General features: G+C 33.6%; 1 protein-coding gene across 4 annotated transcripts in view; it reads right to left on the reverse strand.

Annotated features, from left to right (window-relative positions):
• Positions 1-1025: 1025 nt before the first annotated feature.
• LOC149800076 (Na(+)/H(+) exchanger protein 7-like) overlaps positions 1026-26726 on the reverse strand; it is a 248772-nt gene continuing 223071 nt past the window's right edge. For 3 of the 4 annotated variants that reach the window (XM_089959633.1, XM_089959634.1, XM_089959632.1), the window contains 6 exons: positions 23924-24030; positions 23244-23327; positions 22035-22192; positions 10977-11098; positions 7151-7978; positions 1026-2580 (listed from right to left, as the gene is read on the reverse strand). In XM_089959633.1, the coding sequence (XP_089815759.1) occupies positions 2554-2580; positions 7151-7978; positions 10977-11098; positions 22035-22192; positions 23244-23327; positions 23924-24030 (1326 nt within the window). In that variant the 3' untranslated portion in view covers positions 1026-2553. The remainder of the gene's footprint in view (positions 2581-7150; positions 7979-10976; positions 11099-22034; positions 22193-23243; positions 23328-23923; positions 24031-26726) is intronic. The other variant, XM_089959635.1, reaches the window with a different exon arrangement.

Raw genomic sequence — 26726 nt, forward strand, 5'->3', positions numbered from 1 at the left:
TAATGAATATGTGCTTTAAACTGTCCAAGTACAAAAATGCTGTACTCGAAACCATCCAAGTACAATCATTGTAACTTTCCCAGTGCAAACACTGTACTTGAATCCATCCGTGTACATTTAGAGTGCTAGAAACTGTCCACGTACAAACACTGTACTTGAATCCATCCAAGTACATATAGTGTGCTAGAAACTGTCCGCGTACAAACACTGTACTTGAATCCATCCAAGTACATTTAGTGTGCTAGAAACTGTCCGAGTACAAACACTGTACTTGAATCCATCCAAGTACATTCAGTGTGCTAGAAACTGTCCGAGTACAAACACTGTACTTGAATCCATCCAAGTACATTTAGTGTGCTAGAAACTGTCCGAGTACAAACACTGTACTTGAATCCATCCAAGTACATTCAGTGTGCTAGAAACTGTCCGAGTACAAACACTGTACTTGAATCCATCCAAGTACATTTAGTGTGCTAGAAACTGTCCGCGTACAAACACTGTACTTGAATCCATTCAAGTACATTTAGTGTGCTAGAAACTGTCCGCGTACAAACACTGTACTTGAATCCATCCAAGTACATATAGTGTGCTAGAAACTGTCCGCGTACAAACACTGAACATGTGCTTTAGTTTATACTTTTTGATCTATAACTTCACTTGGGGTGAGGTTAGGGGCACAAAAATATGGGGAAACTTATATTTATTGTTTTGCATTCGTACATACAGGACCAACTGCAGTGATAACTGGAACCTGATGCCTGAATAATGGCTGAAAGTGTACTTCTAAAATATTTTTGTATGTTAGCTTTGGTTGGTTCATGCTGGTTGTGTGAGCTCTTTACATGTTTTGACTTGATCCCTCCATTCAGTCAAGCTGGATTTGCTTTTTTTTTACAGTGTATTATAGCTTTGTTTTAAAAAAATGTACGGGGTCACTAAGTTAAGACTTTCATATGATTGCCTTGTAATGCCAGATATGAAGAAAAAAAAACACACAAAAAAACATCAAAAGAAAACAAGCAAACTCAAATTTAAAAAAACTTTATATAGAAAAGAATGTTAGTAATTTTCTTTGAATTCTGTTTTTTCACAATCCATAATAAGTGATGAATATTACATATCAAATGCATAACAATCAGGCACAGTGTTGAGTGAGGCAATATACATGTAATGTATTAATTTATTATGTAATTTTCATACACTCTCAATCCATGAAAACCATGAATATATTTTTCTTATCAATTGTTTCTTTTAAAAAATTTAAAACTTGTAGTAACTTCCAAATGTTATAATTATTATTTGTACCTATACACCTAAAACAGCAAAAAGTGAGACAAATTAATGACAACACAGAAAATATATGTACAAATAAATGATTTTTTTCATAACAGTTACTTTATCACAGCAGTCGCAGGAAATGTTAGCTTGAAAGTATCAGTACAGACTCAGTCTTATACTAATTTCAATTATGCTTGTAAGTACGAAATTACTAAAAAGCAAAAGAAAATTATGTGACGACTAAATGGGCTAGAAACAATTTACTGTGATATGTAAAGTTGACTTATCTCAGTCTCTCTCTCTCTCTCTCTCTCTCTTTCTCTGTGCTTCAATAAATGGAAGGAAGAAAAAAAACACCCACAAAAAGAAGGACAGAAAATGGAATTCAAAAACATTCTTACTCTTTCCTGCTTTTAAATTTATTTACAATCAAACAATTCTAAAAAAAGAATGTAGCTGGCAGCAAAAAAGAATCTATAACATGACAGACCTATATTCTTTGTCTTCCATTATGAAACAATATTGTTCAAATACTGTCATATATGTGCCAACTGTACTGAAAAATAATCTTATATGATATACCACTCATTAAAATATTAGGCAAATGAGTCATAGATAAGTAAATAGCTGGTTACCTAGCTTGCAAGCTAAATAATAAAAAAGTTCTAATATATATATCTAATATATACACACACATACATGTATGTGTGTGTGTGTGTGTGTGTGTGTGTGTGTGTGTGTATGTGTGCAATACTAGAGAATGTCCTTTTAAAATGACATTTTACAAAGTAATTTCTGATGTCATAACTTTGTTGCATGAAATTTCTACACCACTGCATCTTAATCATCTTGATATTTGTTTGAAAAAAATATTTATATTCAAGAAATGTTGCTTCATTTAAAATGTCAGAATATCAATTTTTATGCCTGAAGGAATGTTTACTTGCAATATGTATGATGTATGTTATTCACTCATTCAGGATATATGGGAAAATATTTACATAGTAAATGTTTGCTTGTTTATTTTGGGACCTGGAAGAAAATTATGAAAATCTGACTTAATTATAATTTCAATACATCACTGAAAAAATGCAAACTCACTAAAATTCAAAATATGAGTGTTTAAGTAGGAAATTCGCAAATTTGGTACAGTGCAAAAATTTTCCCAGATGCGATCTTTAGAAGGGAATATAGCAGAAAATGCAAGTGAACAGCAGCAAAAGCAATGCCTGTACCGGATGTGAAGGCATGGGGACAGAAGCTTCCTTGGGGATGCTATCCCGTGCAGGCTTCAACTGAAAGCTAAAAAAGAAGCAAATCAAACTTTCAGAAAAATGATTAGCTCAAAATTTACAGTTATTTCAGAGAAATTTCTATAGTATGACACAAAACAAAAGAAACGTATGCCAACAAATAAGAAAGAACAACTGGTAAAAAGCTAAAGAAACAAGCAAGCTGAATGGGTATGTGAAGTAATACAGCTACTGTATATACTTGCTTTTAAGTCAAGTCAAATTGCATACAACAAAGACACTGATTTGCCTTTTCATAATACGCTTGCAGATTAGGGTTTTTGTTGCTTGTTCAACTGATTACTCCTAACAAACTTCACAGAACTGGATCTACTGGTACATTATGCAACAACAGATCTGGGTCTGTGATGTTTGCAGTTGGTCTCAACTTATTAGCAAGTATATATATAAACCTAGAAACTTCCGAACTTTATTGTGAAAACCGTGTCAAACTTCTATAGAAATTATTTATTTATTGGCTAAATTCTGAAATAATGTGCAAACTTTACATTTAAACTTTTGAGTCTTTTTTTGCCATAGTAAAAATCATTAATGTATTTTATTGATTGATAATAAGTTGAAGCTTGTTTGCATGTTAAATCATTCATCTTCATTTTACAAATTTGCATATATTTAATAGAAAAATGTTAAGGATTTATACAAAAAGTAATCCATGTTTCGTAGCTATCCAAAAAATAATAGGTGAATAGCTGCACCAGTATCAATGTCACACACTGCATTAAGCTAGAAATTAGTAGCAGCAGTAACTCAAAAATTGCAGGACCAAAGCGATCTATCAATATAAAATGGGCAATAACTCTAGCAATATTGTGGGACCAAAGTTACTTGTCAATACTGGCATCTCAGGTCACGATAGTGCTTCCATTAGTAATTTCCAAGTTTCATTTAAATCCATCAAAACCTACAACATTAGCAAGATTGTCTTAGACACTGCTACAAGACAGAAAGGGCCATAACTCTAACAAAATATTGGGAGCAATATGATTTCTCAACATGTTTATCTTTTGTTAATGACCTAAATATTTACCAAGTCTCATAAGGAATTGTCAGGAACTGCAGCTATTGAGGCATGGGTATACAAAAGTTAATTAGAAATTTATAAGCTTATAAAGATTAAAATAATCCTATTTGTGCTCACTTAGACAAAGGTTCTTGTTGTGTGATTGGGCAATATGTGGCTTTGATCATTACAATTTTGTAATAAGAAACAAATATTTTTGCTCATCTTGGTTTTGCAGTAAATTACCAGTCCAAGAGGAGAAATAAGAGAAAGCAGACTTTTTTTAATTCATAGTGAAGATAAAAATGCTTGGAAAGGACAAAATTGTAACACAGCTTGCAAAGCTCTAAGGTACGAAATTTTTATATTCAGAAATCTAAACAGCAGCAGTTTATTTTCTATGATCATTTCCAACAAACTTCCAAGACAGAATCTGATGCTTCTAAGCCTAAATCAAAAGCAGGTCCTTCATAATAATGATAATAATAATAATAATAATGACCTTATTTAAAGAGGGTAATACAATTAGCTAAGAACTAATCTACCTTGAGGTATTCATACAAAGGAATTTATTTATTTTAGCTGCATCTCTGAAGCCACTGGATATATTGGTTCTGGAAGAAGGAAATAGAGTGGGCATTTATAATCTCAACTGGAATACTATTCCAGAGCAGAGTTCCAGAGTATTGGAAACTTTTTTATAATAACTCCTTATCTGGTTTGGAAATTTTATACTCTTTCGTAGACATGGATCACAGGATGGGAGCATTACCAGGTAGCCTATACTTGAATAGTGATTGTAAATATTCAGGAGCACTATTATGGGATATCCTGTACATTAATTTGGCTTTTCTCAAACAGATTCGGTCTTTAATAGGTAATATTTTTAACTTACCAGCTAAATTTTCCTTGCATTCTTACTGGATTAATATTAGCCCTAAAGCTCTTTTTTGAAGATGTGCCAGCTTTGCTATGTTTTTATCATTTGAATTACCCCATACTGTATTACATCAGTCTAAATAGGGTTGTATGTAACTGTTATAAAATAGTTTTCTGTACCTTTCAGGGAGAAAATTTCTTATCCTACTGAGAAGCCATAAACTTGAATTGACTTTTTTACTGATATGTTTGATATGTTCAGTCCATGATAGGTTATTATCTACCAGAACACCAAGTAGTCTATCATGACAGACCATTTGCAAATTTTTATCCTTCCATGTCAGACATAGCTCATCACTATCAAGATTGGTCCTTTTTTGCCATGTTGAGATAAGTAATATATTAGTTTTACCAGCATTTACCACCATGCCCTTGCATGTCCACCAGTTGTCCAGTTTGTTTAGGACATTCTGTAAAGAAATTTTGAGTTCATGCTTTGTGGTTTGGATGTCTGACAGTGTTGTGTCATCTACATCGAGATCTGTAGATGATACTGAGTCCCTTAGTAAAAGTGGTTGGCCATTAATAAATAAAATAAATAGTAATGGACCTAGAATTGAGCCTTGTGGTACTCCATATCTAATTGTTCCAGGTTTAGACAGAACATTATTTATGTAAACATGTTGTGTTCTCTCACTTAAGAAAGAAGTAAACCATCTAAATGTGATTTCATTACATTGGTAGATTTTCAGTTTCTTCAAAATAATTTCATGATCCACCATGTCAAAAGCTTTCCTGAAATCTACAAATACAGATCCTATTATTCTACCTTGGTCAAGTGCTTGAAGCCATTTATCAGTTAGGGAGATCAAGGCCGTTTCACAGGAATGTTTCTGTCTAAAGCCTGATTGATTAGGATGTAACAGCAAGTGTTTGGTTAAATATGATATGAATGAGTCATGGACATGTTTTTCAATCAATTTTAACAAGTTTGGTAGTATTGAGATTGGTCGGTAGTTATCAGCGTCATCCTTAGAACAAGATTTGTGAATAGTAGTTACTTTTGCAGTTTTCCATATTTTTTGGGGACAGATTACGTTGCAATATTTAAATTGATTATGAATGTTATGCTATCTACAATAGCAGCGGCAGAAGATTTAATGAGTCGTGGACCAATCTGATCAAGTCCTGTAGCTTTCTTGGTATCTAGTTCACTGAGACATTTTTTAACAAAGTTTTTTGATACTGGTGGGATAGAGAAACATACCTCCTTTGAGATTTTGCTGCTGCAGAACTTTTTTATAATTAAGTTTCAGGCACATGAAAGGATTTATATAACTTACATAACTGTTGTAAAAGTGAGGTGCAGCTTTGCAAGTGAATGCAAGATATAAAAAGATGGACAGATTGTTGGCAGAGTAATATTAGTGGCAATCAGACAAAGTTAAGGCAGTGAACAAAGAATTTGTTCAGAAGATTCCCACAGCTGCTGCTTAAAAAACATTGCCATGGCAAATTCGTGTATTTTATATAATGTTTCTGTCCATATTCTAAATAGAAATTTATATTCAGTTTTTCACATTATTTTGGAAACTGACTTAAGAAGCCAATCCAACATCATTTCAGAATTTTCTTTCATGAAACAATTCAGTATTATTTAAAACCTGGCATCTTGATTACATATTCAATTTAATAATAAACTGCACAATGTCTCAGCTAGAGTGTTTTATCATGATAACGTTTATGAAATCTTCCTTATATCCAATTATTTTCATTCTAAGTGTATTTTTTCATAATAAATTTTATTAAATCATTATCATTATATTTATTCTTATATTTCTAACTTTAGTTATCTTCTTTATATGGAAGCTTTTATTTCTGATGTTTTATATGAGTCCAGTTTTTGGCCTGTCATATGTTCCTTAATGTGAAAACTTTTGGTTATACTGCTATGTTATTGTGTACAATATACGGGCTGTACACCTATTTTTCTGCCAATGTGGGTATGTGAGAAAGCTTGCCAGTAGCTTCTCGTGGGTCGGTGGTTCTTTCCGGGGTTTTCCCGGGTTCTTCCTCCACCATTAATACTGGCCGCCATGTATAGCCTATCGTGTGCTGAAAAATGGCGTTAAGCCCCAAAACAACAACAACAACAACAACCTATTTTTCTTGTGAATAAATGCTTATTTACTTTCACTTCTAGGGTGCTAAAGTTGATGGTTATATTAATAAAGGCCTATAGTTGCATGTTACAGCCCGTAAAGGTAAAACATGCTTGTCAAGAAATATGCTGAAATAAGGGTTGGAGATAAATGTGGTCATCAAGGCTATACAAAAAACCTGCTGTATATACTAACTTATGAGTCCAACTGCACAATGCACAGACCCAGATATGCCATCACACAAGGCACTGGCAGATCTGGGTCTGTGGAGTTTGTTATGAGTAATCAGGAGAACAAACAAAATAGACCCTCATCTGCAGGCATGTTATGCTATTGCAGATCATGATCTCTGTTGTTGGCAGTTTGACTTATAAGCAAACATAAATGGTATTATACAGCAAGTGACCACATCATACCCTACGCTATGTAATATCTGGTCCAAATGGGTTCATTGAAATAGCTCTAGCATATGAAGGACTTTTGTGTATACTGTCTTGATTTCTGACAGGAAGTCGTACTTTTGTGACTACTGCCTGAGACGGTTGACTCGCCTTGTCAAGTGCTTCCTTTGTCTCATCTAAGCTTTCCTTCTCCTCTTCCAATGACATAGCTGTATCCTGTTCCATCATCGACTGAGATTTCCTAAAGTGTTTACGTCTGCTTGCTGTTTTTGTTTCTGCCTCATGTATCACTATAGATGGTGTAGGGGAGGCTTCTGATGAATCGATTGTAAACTGAACTAGAGTTTGCATATTCTGAGGTTTTTTAGCACCAGCCTTAGAAGGCTTTGTCAAATCAAATGATCTGGATTTCTTTAACCGTGATCTTCGTGGATTTGAAGACTTTGGTGAACTTGTTTTCTTTGGAGATCCTGAACCATTAAAAGTACCCTCTTCTGAATGTTCAGATATTATTTCTAATGAACCATGACTAACCGATGGAAATTTGAAATTATCTTCCTTGCTCACATTCAAAGGAGATAACTCCTGTTCATCATTTTCATCAGATGAAATCTTAGATCTGGCTTTATACAAATTTAATCTTCTCAGAACTGGAGAAGTCAATGCTATTCCTTTGAAAATATTCCCTTCTGAATGACGCTTCTCACTCACAACTGGACGTTTTTCTGGAGCAGCCAGACTTAGCCTACGACGATAATTTGCAGTGGCATTAGCAGCACTTTTTGCAGGACTTTTGTTCATGTCCATGATCCCTGAAACTGAGTACAGTGATGGAACTGCCCTGGATATTCTGCGAGTTCTGTTCTGTTTCTCCCGAAGATAGCGGAGGAGGTCATGTTCACTGGAATCTGTTTTCAAGTTCTTGTCCAGTTTTGTTACCTGCATCTGAAATACAACAGATGTAATATAAAGGATGCCAAATATCATGTTATATCCAGAAATACACACAGAAACATAATATGGTTCTGGGCTTGGATAAATTCATCAACTACAAGTACACGCATGTCATCATGTCAAATGTGAATTGCAGTAGAGCATGGATTTGATACTCCTGCACCTGTGTCTTGAATAATTCTTACAGGTAAAACTGCAGAAAAGTAAATTAAAGTGCTACGGATTATTTATTTCATACCTGAATGCATCCAACTTGTAATTAATTGGGGGCCCAAACATGAGTTTTAACACTGGAAAGTAGTTGAAGAAATATCAAAGAGGTTAAGTATTTATGTCCTATACACCCATATCTTAAGATTTAGTGATACTGTGTATCTGTTTTTAATGGCTGTATTAAAATGAGATTGTTATCAATGACTGTACTAAAATGGCATTATTATTAATGACTGTATGAAAATAAAATTGTTATCAACAGTTGTGCTAAAATAGCATTATTATTAATGACTGTATGAAAATGAGATTGTTATCAATGGTTCTACTACAATGGCATTATTATTAATGACTATGAAAATGAGATTGCTATCAATGATTGTATTTAAATGAGATTGTTATCAATGACTACTAAAATGAGAGATATATATCAATGACAATTAAAATTACATTATCATGACTGTACAAAAATGACATTGTTATCAATAATTGTATTAAGATGAAATTGTTATCAATGACTATTAAGATTAGATTTTTATCAATGTATTAAAATTAGACCAATAACTGCATATAAATGACATTGTTATCAGTGGTTGTACTGAAATGAGATTGGCTGAATTAAAATGAGACTGTTATCAATGTCTGTACTAAAATGAGATAGATATCAATGACTATATATAAATGACATTGTTATCAGTGGTTGTACTGAAGTGAGATTGGCTGAATTAAAATGAGACTGTTATCAATGTCTGTACTAAAATGAGATAGATATCAATGACTATATATAAATGACATTGTTATCAGTGGTTGTACTGAAGTGAGATTGGCTGAATTAAAATGAGACTGTTATCAATGTCTGTACTAAAATGAGATAGATATCAATGACTATATTAAAACGACATTGTTATCCATGACTGTACAAAAATTAGATTGTTATCAATGATTGTAATACAATGAGATTGTTATCAATGTATTAAAATGAGATTTGTTATCAATGATTGTATTATGATGAGATTGTTATCAATGACTATTAAAATGAGATTGTTATCAATGTATTAAAATGAGATTTGTTATCAATGATTGTATTATGACGAGACTGTAATTAATGGATGTACTAAAATATGCTTTTCAACCATATGGTTGAATGAATGAGTGTGAAAAATAAAGCCTGCATATCGTATACAAAATTGATGCTGAGTTATAAATATTGACAAACATTCATATGAATACAATTTGTGTCTTTTGAAAATTGTTGATTTACCGATAATTCACAGATAATGGCAAAGGATAAAGTACTCAAAATTATGAAATCTACAACTTAATGGAAAATAAAAAAGAAAGAGCATCTGCATTTCTAAAATGGGTATACACATACTTGATTTTTATCATGAATGCATCACATTACCAAGCATGGAATAAGTAAGTTTAGTTCAACTGGGTATTATCTCAGGCAAACATGGTGTTGGTTGTTTTCAGACATCATAACTGTGCATGCAAATACCCACAATCCAACACACATACACCTTGTACCACCATTTTGATTCCCCAACAATCCTTTGTCAACATCACATGTATTCAAGATAAAACTCTGATCTAATCATTGATAAAGATATAATCAAATTCTGATAAGTATGATTTGTGGTGGAGATGAAGGATGAAGAAGATATCGAATGAAAGCAAGACCTGTTCAGAGATGTTGTTTCAATTTCCCTGCATTAAAATGACTTTGTGTCAAATGTCAAAACCAAGTATTCTTGAAATGCTTTCAGAAATGTTCTTTTAAAAACAAATTGGTCCATTAATAAACAGATCCAATAAACAAATGGTTAGACAGACAAGTAGAAACTTGTAATGATTTTAAATTTTCATGAGCTGAAAATCAAATTATTTGGTTATCATTCAAGTTAAAAAGACAATCACTGATATATACTTTCATATTTCTAAAAGCATTTCCAGAATATATGGTTTTCATTCCACACAAAGCCATGTTCTGTTAGACACATGAAATGTCTTTGAAAAGTTCTCACTTTCATTCATTATTATCCTCCATCCACAAATACAATATATGACCATACTAATTAAAATTGGTTTTGTCAGCTGTCTTTGGCACAAGCACCTGCATTCACAAAAAGTATTGTACATACAAGTTCTCCCATAATACATGAAATTTTAATTCTGTAAATTATACTGTATCCTGAAGATCATTGTCCAGAAATGCTCTTTCAAGATGACAATCTTGGGAACATCATACAAAATATATTTGTTTGTCAAAAATAACTACATTTCTATTTGATAGCAATATGCATGATTGCAGTTTAACTTCATGATTCCGTCTTTCAATATAAGCCAGGGGGACATGAGGCTTTATTTTATCTTTCATGCAACAGGGGCACTCAATTTCAAGTATAATCCATGTATCATTTTGATGAAGTAAATATCTTGATCTTGAACATGACAAATGTTGACAAAGGTTTGTTAGGAAATCAAAATGGTGGCATGCTGTACTATGGGTATTTGTGAACACAGTCATGACGTATGTGAAAACAACCCCAAAAAGAAACACTTAATGACACACAAATAAACAACAAAGGGAGGGTTATAGCAACCTGTCTTTTGACAACAGCACAAAAAGGAGAGGGTCACTGTAACCTGTCTTTTGACAACAGCACAAATAGGGGAGGGTAATTGTAACCTGTCTTTTGACAACAGCACAAAAAAGGGTACGGTCATTGTAACCTGTCTTTTGACAACAGCAAAAAAAGGAGAGGGTCATATTAACCTGTCTACGAGTGGGCGCCATCATCCTTCTGATGTCGAGGGGTGTTGGATTTTCAGGGATCCTAGGTTCCTGCCTCTTTGCTAGGTTAATCATCGGAAACATGGACTTTCTTCTCCTTTCCACTATAATTAGAGATCAAAAACTAATTTTTCATCAACCATACAACTGTTAACTTTCATGAAACACATCATTGATGCCAAGTTGTGTTTCAGTTTTGTTGTGTATTGTACACATGACTTTTAATGAACCTTTAAAAGAGTTATCATCCCACTGCACACAAATGTTTAAAATTTTGACTGGTCAAGAGATGACCATGTATTTTATCTATATGTGACCAGTGCTTCTTGTTCTAGCCAATTCAAGAAAATAAGTCACATCTCTTGACTAGCTGTCTTATTTAAAATGCAATTACCTGTACATTTCTTTGCTCATTCCTCCATTTACTTGTATCAACATTTTGGTGTTTTACAAGAATTTATTTACATAACAGAGCTACTTTTCCTGTTGATTCATTTCATCCTTCCTATTTATTACTACTTTATACCGCTCCGGTGGCCTAGTGGTTACAGTATCCACCTTGGAAGCAGGAGGTCGTGGGTTCGAACCCTGGCTGAGTCATACCAAAGTCTTACAAAAATGGTACTAACATCTGCCTCGCTAGGTGCTCAGCTTTAATAGGCTAGTGTAATCTGGTGTCAGGATAATGTGACTGGGTGGGATATTATGCTAAATGTCTGCGGCATGATGCCACAGTGCTAGACATCACTATAAACTGCCACACTGCAGACACTGTAGCACTATGACTGAAATGTTTTTAAAGTTTCATTAAAATCCTAATCTGACACACACACTTGCACACACATATTGTTAGCTTTTTAAGTAGAATTACTAAAAATTGAAATCTGTAGGTATGCTTGCAAAGACTGGCAAAAATCCTTAAGTGAATTCAGACTGTGGTTATGTCAGTAAACTATATTTAAACAGTAAGTGTTAAACACCATTACAGATATTTTTAAGTTCTGAGTCATTGTTCTTCTTCAAGATTAAGTGCAGCTGGAAAGCTTGAACCTAGTTTGTGTAGTTCTAGATTGAAGAATATTATTGAATATGTTTGTGGTGAAAGGTTTGACAAGATTTTTGCATTGTTTTAATTATCCAACATAAAGACATTAGCTGATCTTCAAGATATGAGTTCATCAAGTGCCTTCCAACTTCCATTTCTGTAAGCAGTTCAGCATGTGTACTGTCCTTGTGTATTATTAGATATATGTGAATTTACCAGGATTTTTTGTTTGTCCTGAATACCCTAGGCCTTGAGTCAATGGCTCAGGTTTTATGGGATTTAAGACTAATGTAACATTACTTGTAAACTTACAGATACCATATATACTTGCTTATAAGTCAGTTCCAACTAAACAACAAAGTTACTGATCTATCATAGCATAATGCTCCTGGAGATCAGCATCTATTCTGTTTCTTCTACTGATCACTCCTAACAAACTGCACTGACCCAGATTTGCTGGTGCATTATACGACTGCAGATCTGGGTCTGTGCAGTTTGCCGTTGGACTTGTCTTATATGGTAATGAATTTATTACTTCAAAGCAATAAACTTATTTGTTGAAAGAATAATACAGAAGAATATCTTATCAGCCAGTGCTGACTACACAGATAATTATTTATACAAGTGTTAGTTACCTCTCTTTGGATCAAAATAAATCCTCTAAGTGACTAATTAATCAGTACTACATTGTATTTATATAAAAATCTATATCTTTTCAGGATGGTGCCCTTTTAATAATTAAAAAAACCAAGGTATGTACCTGAATCATAAATCTGATATCTAGTGTGGTTTCTGTTATCCAGTTGTGGATTGCAAGGAGCCATGTGATTTTCTTACACACAGTGTGTAAGTCACATGATCTAGCAATGAACTTTGTTTTTACACCTCACTGGAACCATTTTTAACAGAAATATTGGGTAAATACCTTTATAATTAACCAATGATATTCCTAGAAGTTAGTTCATAAGGTACTAACAACTAAAAAGCATTATGTTGAATACTGTACAGGTCTGATTAGAGAGAAAGAACTATTTTTGGGTGGAGGATAGAGAGAAAGAACTATTTTTGGATGGAGGGTGAGAGAGCAGCAAGATTTTCCTAATATCTTGCCAAATTCTTGCTCTGAGGCAAAAGGTTAAACTTGCTATGTGAAGAACACATGTGACCTGAAAGGACTTTTATAGTTCCAATTACACATTGTACAGAAAAGTAATGAGAGATGGGGTTTTTTATTTGCTAGTTATTCCTGTTCATTGCATGGTCAATTCCTTGTTGCTTGCATAGTACATTTTTCATCTGTTATTAATTTTCTGTTATTAAATAGTATGAATATTTTATATAGTACCTTCTAATTAATATATTGTACCATCTAATTAATATATAGTAACATCTAATTAATATATAGTACCTTCTAATTAATATATTGTACCTTCTAATATATTGTACCGTCTAATTAATATATTGTACCATCTAATTAATATATAGTACCTTCTAATTAATATATAGTACCGTCTAATTAATATATAGTACCTTCTAATTAATATATTGTTAATATTTGGAAAAGACTTCTATTATGAACTTTATCGTTTGATAATGTTCAAATGTGATGCTTCCTTATTGGCCATTTAGCAATCAATTGTTGATGAAGATAAAAATTATATTTGGTTTCCTGGGTTCTGCAATATTTTGTGTCAATAAAATCTTCTAGTTCAGTTCTACTTTGATTTCCATGTGGCTCAATGGAACCATATCCATAAAGGAAATATGGATTTGTTTTAAAAAATAATATATTCCATCTTTGAAGGAAAGATTTTCATCAGCAGAGTACCATCTCTGCTTGCTTATAAGTCCAGCTGCACACAAATTGACTGTTATCTGTCATGCAATGGCAGATCTGAATCTGTGCAGCGTGCATTTGGATCCAACTTATAAACAAGTATATATGGTGTCATATCACCTGTCAAAAACTATCTCACATCAGCCCGATTCTTTTTTTTACTTTCAATCCATCAGTTTTACTTCATTTTTAGTTATCATATATACCCACTCATCAGTTGAGTCCAACTGTAAACAACATAGCCCCTGATTAGACATCACATAATGTGCCAGCAGATCAGCATCTGTGTACTTTTTCCACTGATTGCTCTTAGCAAACTGTTTAAACCCAGATCTGCTGGTACATGAGATCTGGATCTGTGCAGTTTGCATTCGGACTTGACTTATAAGTGAGTATATCTGGTACATTGTTATTTTAAGTATTTGTTGCTTACTTTCTAAGTTAGTTGTACGTTTTATTAGCTGTTTGTTTCATGACTGAATTTAGCTCTTTGTTTGTAAGTCATTGTTTATATACATGTATGAAGATTATGCTTCATGGTCTATTACCGTAGCTTTCCTGGATGATATCATACTATATGGTCTATTACTGTGTAGTAGCTTTCCTTTCTGGATGATATCATGTCTCATCGTCTATGACTGTGTAGTAGCTTTCCTTTTTGGATCATGATTCATGGTCTTTTACTGTGTAGTAGCTTTCCTTTTTGGATGATATCCTGTCTTATGGTCTATTACTGTGTATTAGCTTTCCTGGATGATATCATGCTTCATGGTCTAATACTGTTTAGGAACTTTCTTTTTTGGATGATAATTTATGGTCTATTACTGTGTAGTAGCTTTCCTTTTTGGATCATGATTCATAGTCTATTACTGTGTAGTAGCCTTCCTTTTTGGATGATATCCTGTCTCATCGTGTATGACTGTGTAGTAGCTTTCCTTTTTGGATGATGATTCATGGTCTATTACTGTATAGTAGCTTTCCTTTTTGGATGATATCCTGTCTTATGGTCTATTACTGTGTAGTAGCTTTCCTGGATGATATCATGCTTCATGGTCTAATACTGCTTAGGAACTTTTCTTTTTTGGATGATAATTTATGGTCTATTACTGTGTAGTAGCTTTCCTTTTTGGAACATGATTTATGGTCTTTTACTGTGTAGTAGCTTTCCTTTTTGGATGGTATCCTGTCTCATCGTCTATGACTGTGTAGTAGCTTTCCTTTTTGGATGGTATCCTGTCTCATCGTCTATGACTGTGTAGTAGCCTTCCTTTTTGGATCATGATTCATGGTCTATTACTGTGTAGTAGCTTTCCTTTTTGGATGGTATCCTGTCTCATCGTCTATGACTGTGTAGTAGCTTTCCTTTTTGGATCATGATTCATGGTCTTTTACTGTGTACTAGCTTTCCTTTCTGGATGATATCATGTCTCATGGTCTATGACTGTAGTAGCTTTCCTTTTTGGATCATGATTCATGGTCCATGACTGTGTAGTAGCTTTCATTTTTGGATCATGATTCATGGTCTATTAGTGTGCAGTAGCTTTCCTTTTTGGATGGTATCCTGTCTCATCGTCTATGACTGTGTTGTAGCTTTCCTTTTTGGATCGTGATTCACAGTCTTTTACTGTGTAGTAACTTTCCTTTTTGGATCATGATTCATGGTCTATTACTGTGTAGTAATTTTCCTTTCTCGATGATATCATGCTCTATGACTGTGTAGTAGCTTTCCTTTTTGGATGATATCCTGTCTCATTGTCTATGACTGTGTAGCAGCTTTCCTTTTTGGATCATGATTCATGGTCTATTACTGTGTAGTAGCTTTCCTTTTTGGATGATATCCTGTCTCATCGTCTATGACTGTGTAGCAGCTTTCCTTTTTGGATCATGATTCATGGTCTATTACTGTGTAGTAGCTTTCCTTTTTGGATGATATCCTGTCTCATCGTCTATGACTGTGTAGCAGCTTTCCTTTTGGATCATGATTCATGGTCTTTTACTGTGTAGTAGCTTTCCTTTTTGGATGATATCATGCTATATGGTCTATTACTATGTAGTAGCTTTCCTTTTTGGATCATGATTCATAATCTATTACTGTGTAGTAGCTTTCCTTTTTGGATGATATCCTGTCTCATCGTCTATGACTGTGTAGCAGCTTTCCTTTTTGGATCATGATTCATGGTCTATTACTGTGTAGTAGCTTTCCTTTTTGGATGATATCCTGTCTCATCGTCTATGACTGTGTAGCAGCTTTCCTTTTTGGATCATGATTCATGGTCTTTTACTGTGTAGTAGCTTTCCTTTTTGGATGATATCCTGTCTTATGGTCTATTACTGTGTATTAGCTTTCCTGGATGATATAATGCTTCATGGTCTAATACTGTTTAGGAACTTTCTTTTTTGGATGATAATTTATGGTCTATTACTGTGTAGTAGCTTTCCTTTTTGGATCATGATTCATAGTCTATTACTGTGTAGTAGCCTTCCTTTTTGGATGATATCCTGTCTCATCGTGTATGACTGTGTAGTAGCTTTCCTTTTTGGATGATGATTCATGGTCTATTACTGTATAGTAGCTTTCCTTTTTGGATGATATCCTGTCTTATGGTCTATTACTGTGTAGTAGCTTTCCTGGATGATATCATGCTTCATGGTCTAATACTGCTTAGGAACTTTTCTTTTTTGGATGATAATTTATGGTCTATTACTGTGTAGTAGCTTTCCTTTTTGGAACATGATTTATGGTCTTTTACTGTGTAGTAGCTTTCCTTTTTGGATGGTATCCTGTCTCATCGTCTATGACTGTGTAGTAGCTTTCCTTTTTGGATGGTATCCTGTCTCATCGTCTATGACTGTGTAGTAGCCTTCCTTTTTGGATCATGATTCATGGTCTATTACTGTGTAGTAGCTTTCCTTTTTGGATGGTATCCTGTCTCATCGTCTATGACTGTGTAGTAGCTTTCCTTTTTGGATCATGATTCATGGTCTTTTACTGTGTACTAGCTTTCCTTTCTGGATGATATCATGTCTCATGGTCTATGACTGTAGTAGCTTTCCTTTTTGGATCATGATTCATGGTCCATGACTGTGTAGTAGCTTTCATTTTTGGATCATGATTCATGGTCTATTAGTGTGCAGTAGCTTTCCTTTTTGGATGGTATCCTGTCTCATCGTCTATGACTGTGTTGTAGCTTTCCTTTTTGGATCGTGATTCACAGTCTTTTACTGTGTAGTAACTTTCCTTTTTGGATCATGATTCATGGTCTATTACTGTGTAGTAATTTTCCTTTCTCGATGATATCATGCTCTATGACTGTGTAGTAGCTTTCCTTTTTGGATGATATCCTGTCTCATTGTCTATGACTGTGTAGCAGCTTTCCTTTTTGGATCATGATTCATGGTCTATTACTGTGTAGTAGCTTTCCTTTTTGGATGATATCCTGTCTCATCGTCTATGACTGTGTAGCAGCTTTCCTTTTTGGATCATGATTCATGGTCTATTACTGTGTAGTAGCTTTCCTTTTTGGATGATATCCTGTCTCATCGTCTATGACTGTGTAGCAGCTTTCCTTTTGGATCATGATTCATGGTCTTTTACTGTGTAGTAGCTTTCCTTTTTGGATGATATCATGCTATATGGTCTATTACTATGTAGTAGCTTTCCTTTTTGGATCATGATTCATAATCTATTACTGTGTAGTAGCTTTCCTTTTTGGATGATATCCTGTCTCATCGTCTATGACTGTGTAGCAGCTTTCCTTTTTGGATCATGATTCATGGTCTATTACTGTGTAGTAGCTTTCCTTTTTGGATGATATCCTGTCTCATCGTCTAGGACCGTGTAGCAGCTTTCCTTTTGGATCATGATTCATGGTCTTTTACTGTGTAGTAGCTTTCCTTTTTGGATGATATCATGCTATATGGTCTATTACTATGTAGTAGCTTTCCTTTTGGATCATGATTCATGGTCTATTACTGTGTAGTAATTTTCCTTTTTCGATGGTATCATGCTATATGGTCTATTACTATGTAGTAGCTTTCCTTTTTGGATCATGATTCATAGTCTATTACTGTGTAGTAGCTTTCCTTTTTGGATGATATCCTGTCTCATCATCTATGACTGTGTAGTAGCTTTCCTTTCTGGATCATGATTCATGGTCTATTACTGTGTAGTAGCTTTCCTTTTCGAATCATGATTCACGGTCTATTACTGTGTAGTAGCTTTCTTTTTTGGATCATTATAATGTGCTTTCACAATGTATGAAAATGTATTTGCTGCAATTTTCAAACCTTATGCTTTAAATTTTAAATGCATAAATTGATCGTGTCTTTTTTCTGTTTACTCCCATTTTTGTATTGTAGATTTTCCCAGTGCTCATCAAATTCAGTTTACTGGTATGTCTATATTGGAAGATAGGTTGGTTGGTATATGCTATTTTGATTTTGGACTTAATAGAATATATTTCACAGTATGAAAATCTTTATCTTAAATATGATTGTATCACTTTATTTTATGTGTGATGTATGTGATTTGGAATGAGTAATAATAGTGTTTGCAGTTGACAGGTGGAGTGAAACTATAGTTCTCCGAGCAAAGGCTTATTGTTTTGAATTATCTGACATAAAATATAATTTTGCATCAAAATTAAGGTCACAAAAGAGAAAGTGTCCCAATATTTCTGTTTTATTTATAAATAATGTTCAAGCATGCACTGTATTCCATTTCTGGGACTAAATTTGTCAGATGGGTTAGAACTTGTTTGAGACTAAATTTGTAAGAAGGGCATGCAACTTGCTTGGGACTAATTTTGCAAAATGGATATTCAGCTTGTTTGGGACAAATTTTTTTGTATGATGGGTATTCAACTTGTTGTACAGAATAGTGGTTAGAGGCACAGGATGACAACATTATTACACCCCACACTTACAAAAAGAAAAATAAATAGTTACAGTTAATAAGGATAGAGGCTGCAGGTTGATTGATTTCTGTCTGAATTTAAAAAGAAACATTATTAATATATATTTCAAAATAAACTGATTTCTTGTCCTTGTTTAATATAAAATGTAATTTATTTCTACAAATATCTTTTTTCCAATTTAATGATATATCTTGTTTAAAATACCAGCCAGGTTAGATAAACAATTGAGCTTTTTGCATATAAGAAAAATTCTTTAAGTGATTGTACACTGAATTGACTATTTGTCAGTGAGTGACATGGATTATAATCATAAAATAACTTGGTTGTCTTTAATCTGTTTATGTTCCTAAAAATACAAATATTTCAATCTACAGGTAAAACAGTTTTAAACTGTACAAAAACGTGTCCTTACAAATACACATAACCAGTATATTATCAAAGTCATCCCATACAATGTTTACTTTAGAACTAATTCAATCACTTTCTACAGTATTAGGTCTTAGTATGATACAGCTCTCATCTTTTAAAAATTAATAAATAAACCCAGATCAACAATGTTTTCAAGAGGTGTGGCAATTTCCCAGTACAAATGTGAATCAAACATGCATGAACCAATGTGGTTTTATCTACAAATGCACATTTTTCTTCTTTTGTGAATTTATTTACAATTGCAAAGAATGAAGGAGTGCATCTGCAATCATTCATCAAGTACAGTGGATAAACCTTAACTTAGAACATATATGGAAGACTGAATAACGAATTCCATTTAGTAAAATCCCGTAAATAGATAGTAATTGCTGATTACAAAGTTACTCACCGATTAACTTAATACAGCAAGATATTTATGTCAAGTCTTGTAAATGCTATTTACTGACTGCACCATCAAAAATAGTCTCAATAACTCTTATAATATTAACTTCTGTCATTAAGTTTTTGAAGGAATTGTCATATATTTGTTTCAATGACAATCTGCTGTCAGAAGAAAAAAATAATTGTCAGTTATTTACTTAATAAATAAAAATTTAAAATATATACAATATTTATTTTTCTTTGGAAGAGAGATGCATCCCATTCTGCCTGAATTGAGCTTTGTGAATTTTGCTTGTTTAAAAAGAAATCAAATAAAACATGCATGATGAAATTTGGTTTTCTGTGACACACATTTAATAAGGCTGTTTAGTCATTAAAGGCAGTTACTTCCCCTGTTTACAGTCAGCAGACTGGTTCACGAACTCTAAATATACACACAACATATTTGAGTTGCAAGAATACAAAGCAACCATTGTAGCCTTGCATTAAAAAATTAGAAGCAATTTTCAAAGTTGAAACGTCACAATTTAGCACGTTAATTCTGTAAATTTTATTGCCTGCTGAAGCAATATTTGTGCAATAATTGATCCTATAACCCGAGAGATAATTTGAAGTCACTGAGTTATCATGTTGGTGAGTAAACTCAAGAGTGTGTTGTATTTTGCCAGTTTTCAGGACTGTAGATTGGTGGTTGCGTTCTGTTTCACTTTTACGATTTAAAGACGTCAAAAAATGACTTTGTAACGTTGCTTCATCCAATGATTGAGATGACAACTCTGAAGATCATTATTATTTATTGCTGTGCTTGCCAAACTGCAGTAATCGATGCAGTGCTGTCAGTTATCGACAATAGGGTTATGAGATTTTAAAATTAAACGCACGCTTGTGAATCTCATTTCTGTTATTCTTAGGGTCTTTCTTTCCTCTTATCATATCAGATTTAATAATTGTTCAGAGGTTGTTATATTTAATTATTTTCATTCTCAACAAAGATGGCAGTTATTTTATTTCAAAATGTCTTATAGTACCAATCAGTTTGATCAGATGTTTTGGTTGTTGTTTAAAGCTCTGAAGTGCCATTCGTTTGACATGTGCCTTTCAAAATGGATGGTAAAACTAAAATTTAGAAGCTCAATAAAGAATGATCTTGAATAACATTTACTGATAATTTTTGACTTGATAAGTGATTTTGGAACTAAAAATGAAATGATTTTGCCAAAGAGGTAAATACTCTAGCTTTTTTCCTGGTTACATAGTGCATGTTGCTGTAATCCATTTCAGTGGATGATACATGAATCAAACCAGAAGCAGAGGAGGATGCAGAATTTTATTCTGAGGATTTTGTTTAAAAGAGGTTGTTCAGAGTAATTCAAATGGCAAACATTTTTCACCTAGCAGTTTATCATTTTGACAGAGGGAACCTAACCATTTGATAACAGCCTCCCCCAAATGGGATTTCTTCATGGAAGTAAATTAGTAGAACATTTCTAAAGCCATACAGAACAAAGTATAAAGAGTTTCCTCACAAAAATCCCATTCATATGCTCTTATTCTTATCTGATTAAATATTATTAAATGATTTGATGACTTCATTATTTTCTTTCATTGTGACAGTAAGATCTCATGCTAATTAATGTTCACCATATATTAACATACTTTTTGCACATCAAAAGCTAGAAAAATGTAGGTATGTGACCATGTATAGAATAATTTAATCTATGCCATGTCAGTTCTTCTGATGTAGCTAGCTAGGTCAGCTTGTTTGCAAGCTTGTGCAAGCTTGTAATTAGTAAGCTTGTGCAAGCTGACATGACAAGCTTGTACAAGCTTGCCAATAGCAAGCTTACCTATTACAAGCTTCCTTATTACTAGCTTGCACAAGCTAGTAATAGTGAAGCTTGCGCAAGCTTACAATTAGGCAAGCTTGCTGCAGTTTCAAACCTAAGCTTGCACAAGCTTACAATTAGGCAAGCTTGCTACAGTTTCAAACCTAAGCTTGCACAAGCTTACAATAGGCAAGCTTGCTACAGTTTCAAATCTAAGCTTGTGCAAGCTTACAATTAGGCAAGCTTACAATTAGACAAGCTTACAATTAGGCAAGCTTGCTACAGTTTCAAATCTAAGCTTGCACAAGCTTACAATTAGACAAGCTTACAATTAGGCAAGCTTGCTGCAGTTTCAAATCTAAGCTTGCAACAAACCTACATAATGAGCCTGCAGCAATCTTGATGCAACCTTAAAAATAAGCTTATGATTTTGGTTTGATAGGAACAAGTTTATAATAATTATTAACTTTGTTCTTAGTCCAAATGTGATATGTTCCACTGTTATGATCTGGCTTGGATGTATTGTGCCTATTGACTTCCAAATGGTCTTAGAAAAGATAAGTACAAAATGAGGATTGATACTGTATCATTCTGTATTTCCCTCACCTTTTCCATTGAAGAACTCAAAGTCACTTCCTTGACCACTGAGGTCTGGACTTGGGGAGGCAGGCAGGGATATAGAAGACACAGTGGTGGACGGAAGGACAATACCATCTGACTCAGAGTCTTCGACTGTTTCTTCTATTTCCTCTAAATCTTCTGAACTAATAGATAAATTGACTGGCTGATTATTTGATTCGTTGATTGATAATTAAGAAATCTCAATAAAGCAACATTTATAAAAAGCATAAAAAGTAAAATAGTAAATTCAAGATTAAAAATTTGCTTGAAAAACATTTCAATCAGGTGCAGAGCCAGCACCATCCATTCATAATGTGAAGAAACTAAAAATGCAGAAAATTTGCTAGAAAATTATGGTTTGCATAATAACTATATAAAATATTGTTAAATTTATAATTATATTTTGCCATGCTGTTAACACATTAACCCCAAGCGATGACTTTACGGGGCAGGAGGTAATAGCCTACTGCCGAGCTCTGTAGTGTCATGGTCATGCATGATACACTAAAGTGGGTGGTATCATAGAAAGGTAGACTGATGTAGCTCTACAATGATATCAAATAATCTGGAATATCTAGTTGCACTACAAAATACTGATAGAAAAACCTCATTTTTTGGACCCGACTTTTTTTACCCAAAATTTTCCCATGGTCGGAATCTGATTTTGTGTCCGGATTTTATACTTTTTGGTCTCAGATCTAAGGCAAACCAGTATGAACTGCAAACAGACAGATGAGCCTTTGCAAAAAGTAGGATAAGATGGGCATTTGAAATAAGAAGGCCAATTTTTACCCTTCTGTTCATGTGCGAGTCAAATAGCCAATGAAAATCGATGTTTCTAACACCAATAGGCAGTATTTTATTGAAAGATGACTGGGGATTTGGTGTTTTTGAGTCTATTCAGAAATAGCTTTCAAAATGTGTTTCCTACTCGATTTTTAGGCAAAAAGGACAAAAAGCTCCAGGGGTTAATGTGTTAAAAATAAAACAACAAAAAGAAAACAACAAAAAGAAAACAACACCAAGTTCAAATGTAATGACTAGTATATAATATTTATAAGATGGAAGGTAAAATGAAACCGAGAACTCCAAATGCAAAGATAAGCTAATCCAAATTAATGTATATCATAACAGACTTTTGTGTCCTGAAGAAAAATGCCCATATGCAGAAAATTTACTAAGAGAGAGACATACCCAACATCATGGTCTTCATCAATTGATACATTTCCATATTTCTCTTGTATCATCTTACTTCCTGCCAGATTCTCAAAATGTTGTCTGCAATAACACAGACACATAAGGCAAATTAGACAATGTGATATCTGTTTCAAACATATGCATATTGTGAATGTCTTCCATCCACCTTGATATAATTGACCACCACACGCAAACCCATATATATATATATATATATATATATATATATATATATATATATATATATATATATATATATATATATATATATATACTGTACTAATGTTCAAACTAAAGTTGATAAACAATATTAGCCATATGAGGCAGGTACCAAACTTAAATAAAATAAAAGAAACAAGTGTCGTCATATCTAATCGTTTATGGCCTAATAAGGGGATGCCTCCCAGATGAGATTAAAGCTTTTGGTAAAAGGCAGCATCTGCTAGAAAAATACTGGCGAAGCAAGCCAAGCTGTTGGGAAATGTACACACTGATAAAATGGTTTACATATTTCTATTGCTGCAAAACAAACTGAATGGCATGTTTCGAATTCGCATAATAAAATTAACTCTGCAATTTTGTTATGCCACATTTAGGATAAATAGATATGCTTTAGTACATTCTTTTAGAATAATGTATAATGTAAAACAAATTGTATTCCCCCCAGTCTGACTTACCTCAGTGCTATTTTTTGAAACATCTTCATTATTTGATCATCTGTTGTCACTGGATTTCGTTGCAACCAGTTTTTCAAATATTTATTATTATAATGTTCAATAACTTCCTGTAGGGTAAGAGAAATAAAACAAATGTAGGCCATGAATGTAACTGTGATAAAGACCATGTGATGTCACAAGTACATTATTAACATCCAAATGCGAACAGCATGCGCCAGATGTACCATTAAATAAGGCAGGAAAGCTAAGTCTAATCTGTTGGGTTGAAATCATAAAAAGTAAAAATTCATTATCATTTCAAACACCTTGTGGCTTTTCCACTGAATATTCTGATCATTAGTGGAAAGGCCTGAGCATGTTCAGATTGATGTATTAATATGGCTGCATGTCAGTGCAAGTATAGCCTATCGTGTGCTGAAAAATGGCGTTAAGCCCCACAACAACAACAACAACAACAGTGCAAGTACTGTCTGCATGTGTGTACCAGTCTTCAAGCACAAATACAGTACAAATGGTTCGAATAAAATTAAAAAACTACAGGAACTGGTGAGCAATTTGCTCACCTAAATATATCTATGCCTCTCCTGTAACTACCATACTCAGACTGTTTGAGTACACTCATCTCCATGACTGAAACAAATATAAAGCTGTTTTCAGTGGATTATGGTCATCATCAGATGTGCATGTGGGCAAATAATTGTACTTCTACTAACTGAGTACAACTATAATCAGACTATTTGAGTACAAACATAATCAGACTATCTGAGTACAACCAAATTCAAGCTGTCTGAATACAACTATAATCAGACTGTTTGAATACAACCATAATCAGACTGTTCTAGTACAACTGAATTCTGGCTGTCTGAATAAAACTATAATCAGACTGTTTGAGTACAACCATAATCAGACTGTTTGAGTGCAACCATTATCAGACTGTTTGAGTACAAACATAATCAGACTATTTGAGTATAACCATAATCAGACTGTTCTAGTACAAGCAAATTCAGGCTGTCTGAATAAAACTATAATCAGACTGTTTGAGTACAACCATAATCAGACTGTTTGAGTACAACCATTATCAGACTGTTTGAGTAAAACCATAATCAGACTATTTGAGTACAACCATAATCAGACTATTCTAGTACAAATTCAGGCTGTCTGAATAAAACTATAATCAGACTGTTTGAGTACAACCATAATCAGCCTGTTTGAGTACAACCATTATCAGACTGTTTGAGTAAAACCATAATCAGACTATCTGAGTACAACCATAATCAGACTATTCAAGTACAACCAAATTCAGTCTGTCTGAATACAACTATACTCAGATTGTTTGAGTGCAACCATAATCAGACTATTTATAACTCAGTCTACCATAGTGATGGTACAATGACTGGCCAAAATGCAGATCTGTTTACCAAGGTTTACAGTAATGCACTGAAAAGTGCAGAATATTAAATCACGCTGTAAGTCAAAAAGGGAAATAACTCATAAAAATAGAGGAAACAGATTTATCAATATGCACATCTTTAAATGATGACTTTGATATGTACCATCCATAAGTACTGCAAAACAGAATCATATCATGTAATGCATTTAGACAAAAAAGGGAAATAACTATAAGAAAATCGGAAGAGTTCTCTGCTTTGTCTTATGAGCATCTTCATATGACAGCCGTACCATGTGCAAAAGTTTCATGGAAATCAACTGAAAACTGTAAAGGCAATAACTCTAACAAAAAACACAGGAGCCCATCAATTTCTCAATATGCATATCTTCAGGTATTGCTCAAAATATGTTAAGTTTCCTTGTGATCCATACAAAAATATTGGAGCTATCTGCATTTGCACACCTTTATCATACACTGTATTTAGCTGTGAGTCACAAAGGGCAATAACGCTAACAAAAATATCATGGAAGGACAGTAGTTGTGTTGCCTTCCCTAGATTTTATCATACACTACATCAGGATCCAAGTAAAACATTTCAATAACTCTAACAAAACTCTTCAGCGCACAGTCATTTGTTGATATACATATTATTAGATGACTGTATAATTTCCTAGGTTTCGGGATGATTAATTGAAAACTGAGACTATGGTAATTGTGTTCACAACATTCTGTCTTTCACAACATCCAGCTGCCCAACAAATATGATAATAAAACTACAACAAAAGTCACAAGTGCATAGTAATGTATCAATATGCAGATCTTCACATGGGTGGTGACCATAATATGTACTAACTTTCACAGCAATCCATACAACCCAGAGACAAATTGCACTCGCAAGAGTCTTTCACAAACTGCATTCAGCTGTAATACAAAAACTACAATAACTCTGACAAAATTTGTGGGAGCAAAATGATAGTTGGAAAAGGCTCATACCATAACATTTATCAAGTTGCATGGCAGTCTGTTGAAAACTATGATACTAGTTACATACCATAACATTTATCAAGTTGCATGGCAGTCCGTTGAAAACTATGATACTAGTTACATTCACAAGATTTTGTCACATACTGTATTCAGCTGCAATCAAAAAAGGGCAATAACTCTTTCAAAAACTGTGAGAGCAAAGTGATTTGTCAATATGTACATGATCAGTGCATTATATTCAACAAATGTTTACGGGCAAACATTCTATGGCTATGGGATTAGTTGCATTCACAAGATCTTGTCAAAAGCCATATTGATTGCAAATAAAAAAGTCCATAAATCTTATAGTTAATGAGCAAAATATTCACAAAGTCTCATGCCGATCCATTGAAAACAGTGGAACAAATTGCATTGACATATACTAGATGG

This window comes from Sinohyriopsis cumingii, chromosome 5 (genome assembly GCF_028554795.1).
Source record: "Sinohyriopsis cumingii isolate HCF-2022 chromosome 5, ASM2855479v2, whole genome shotgun sequence".
NCBI lineage: Eukaryota > Metazoa > Mollusca > Bivalvia > Unionida > Unionidae > Sinohyriopsis > Sinohyriopsis cumingii.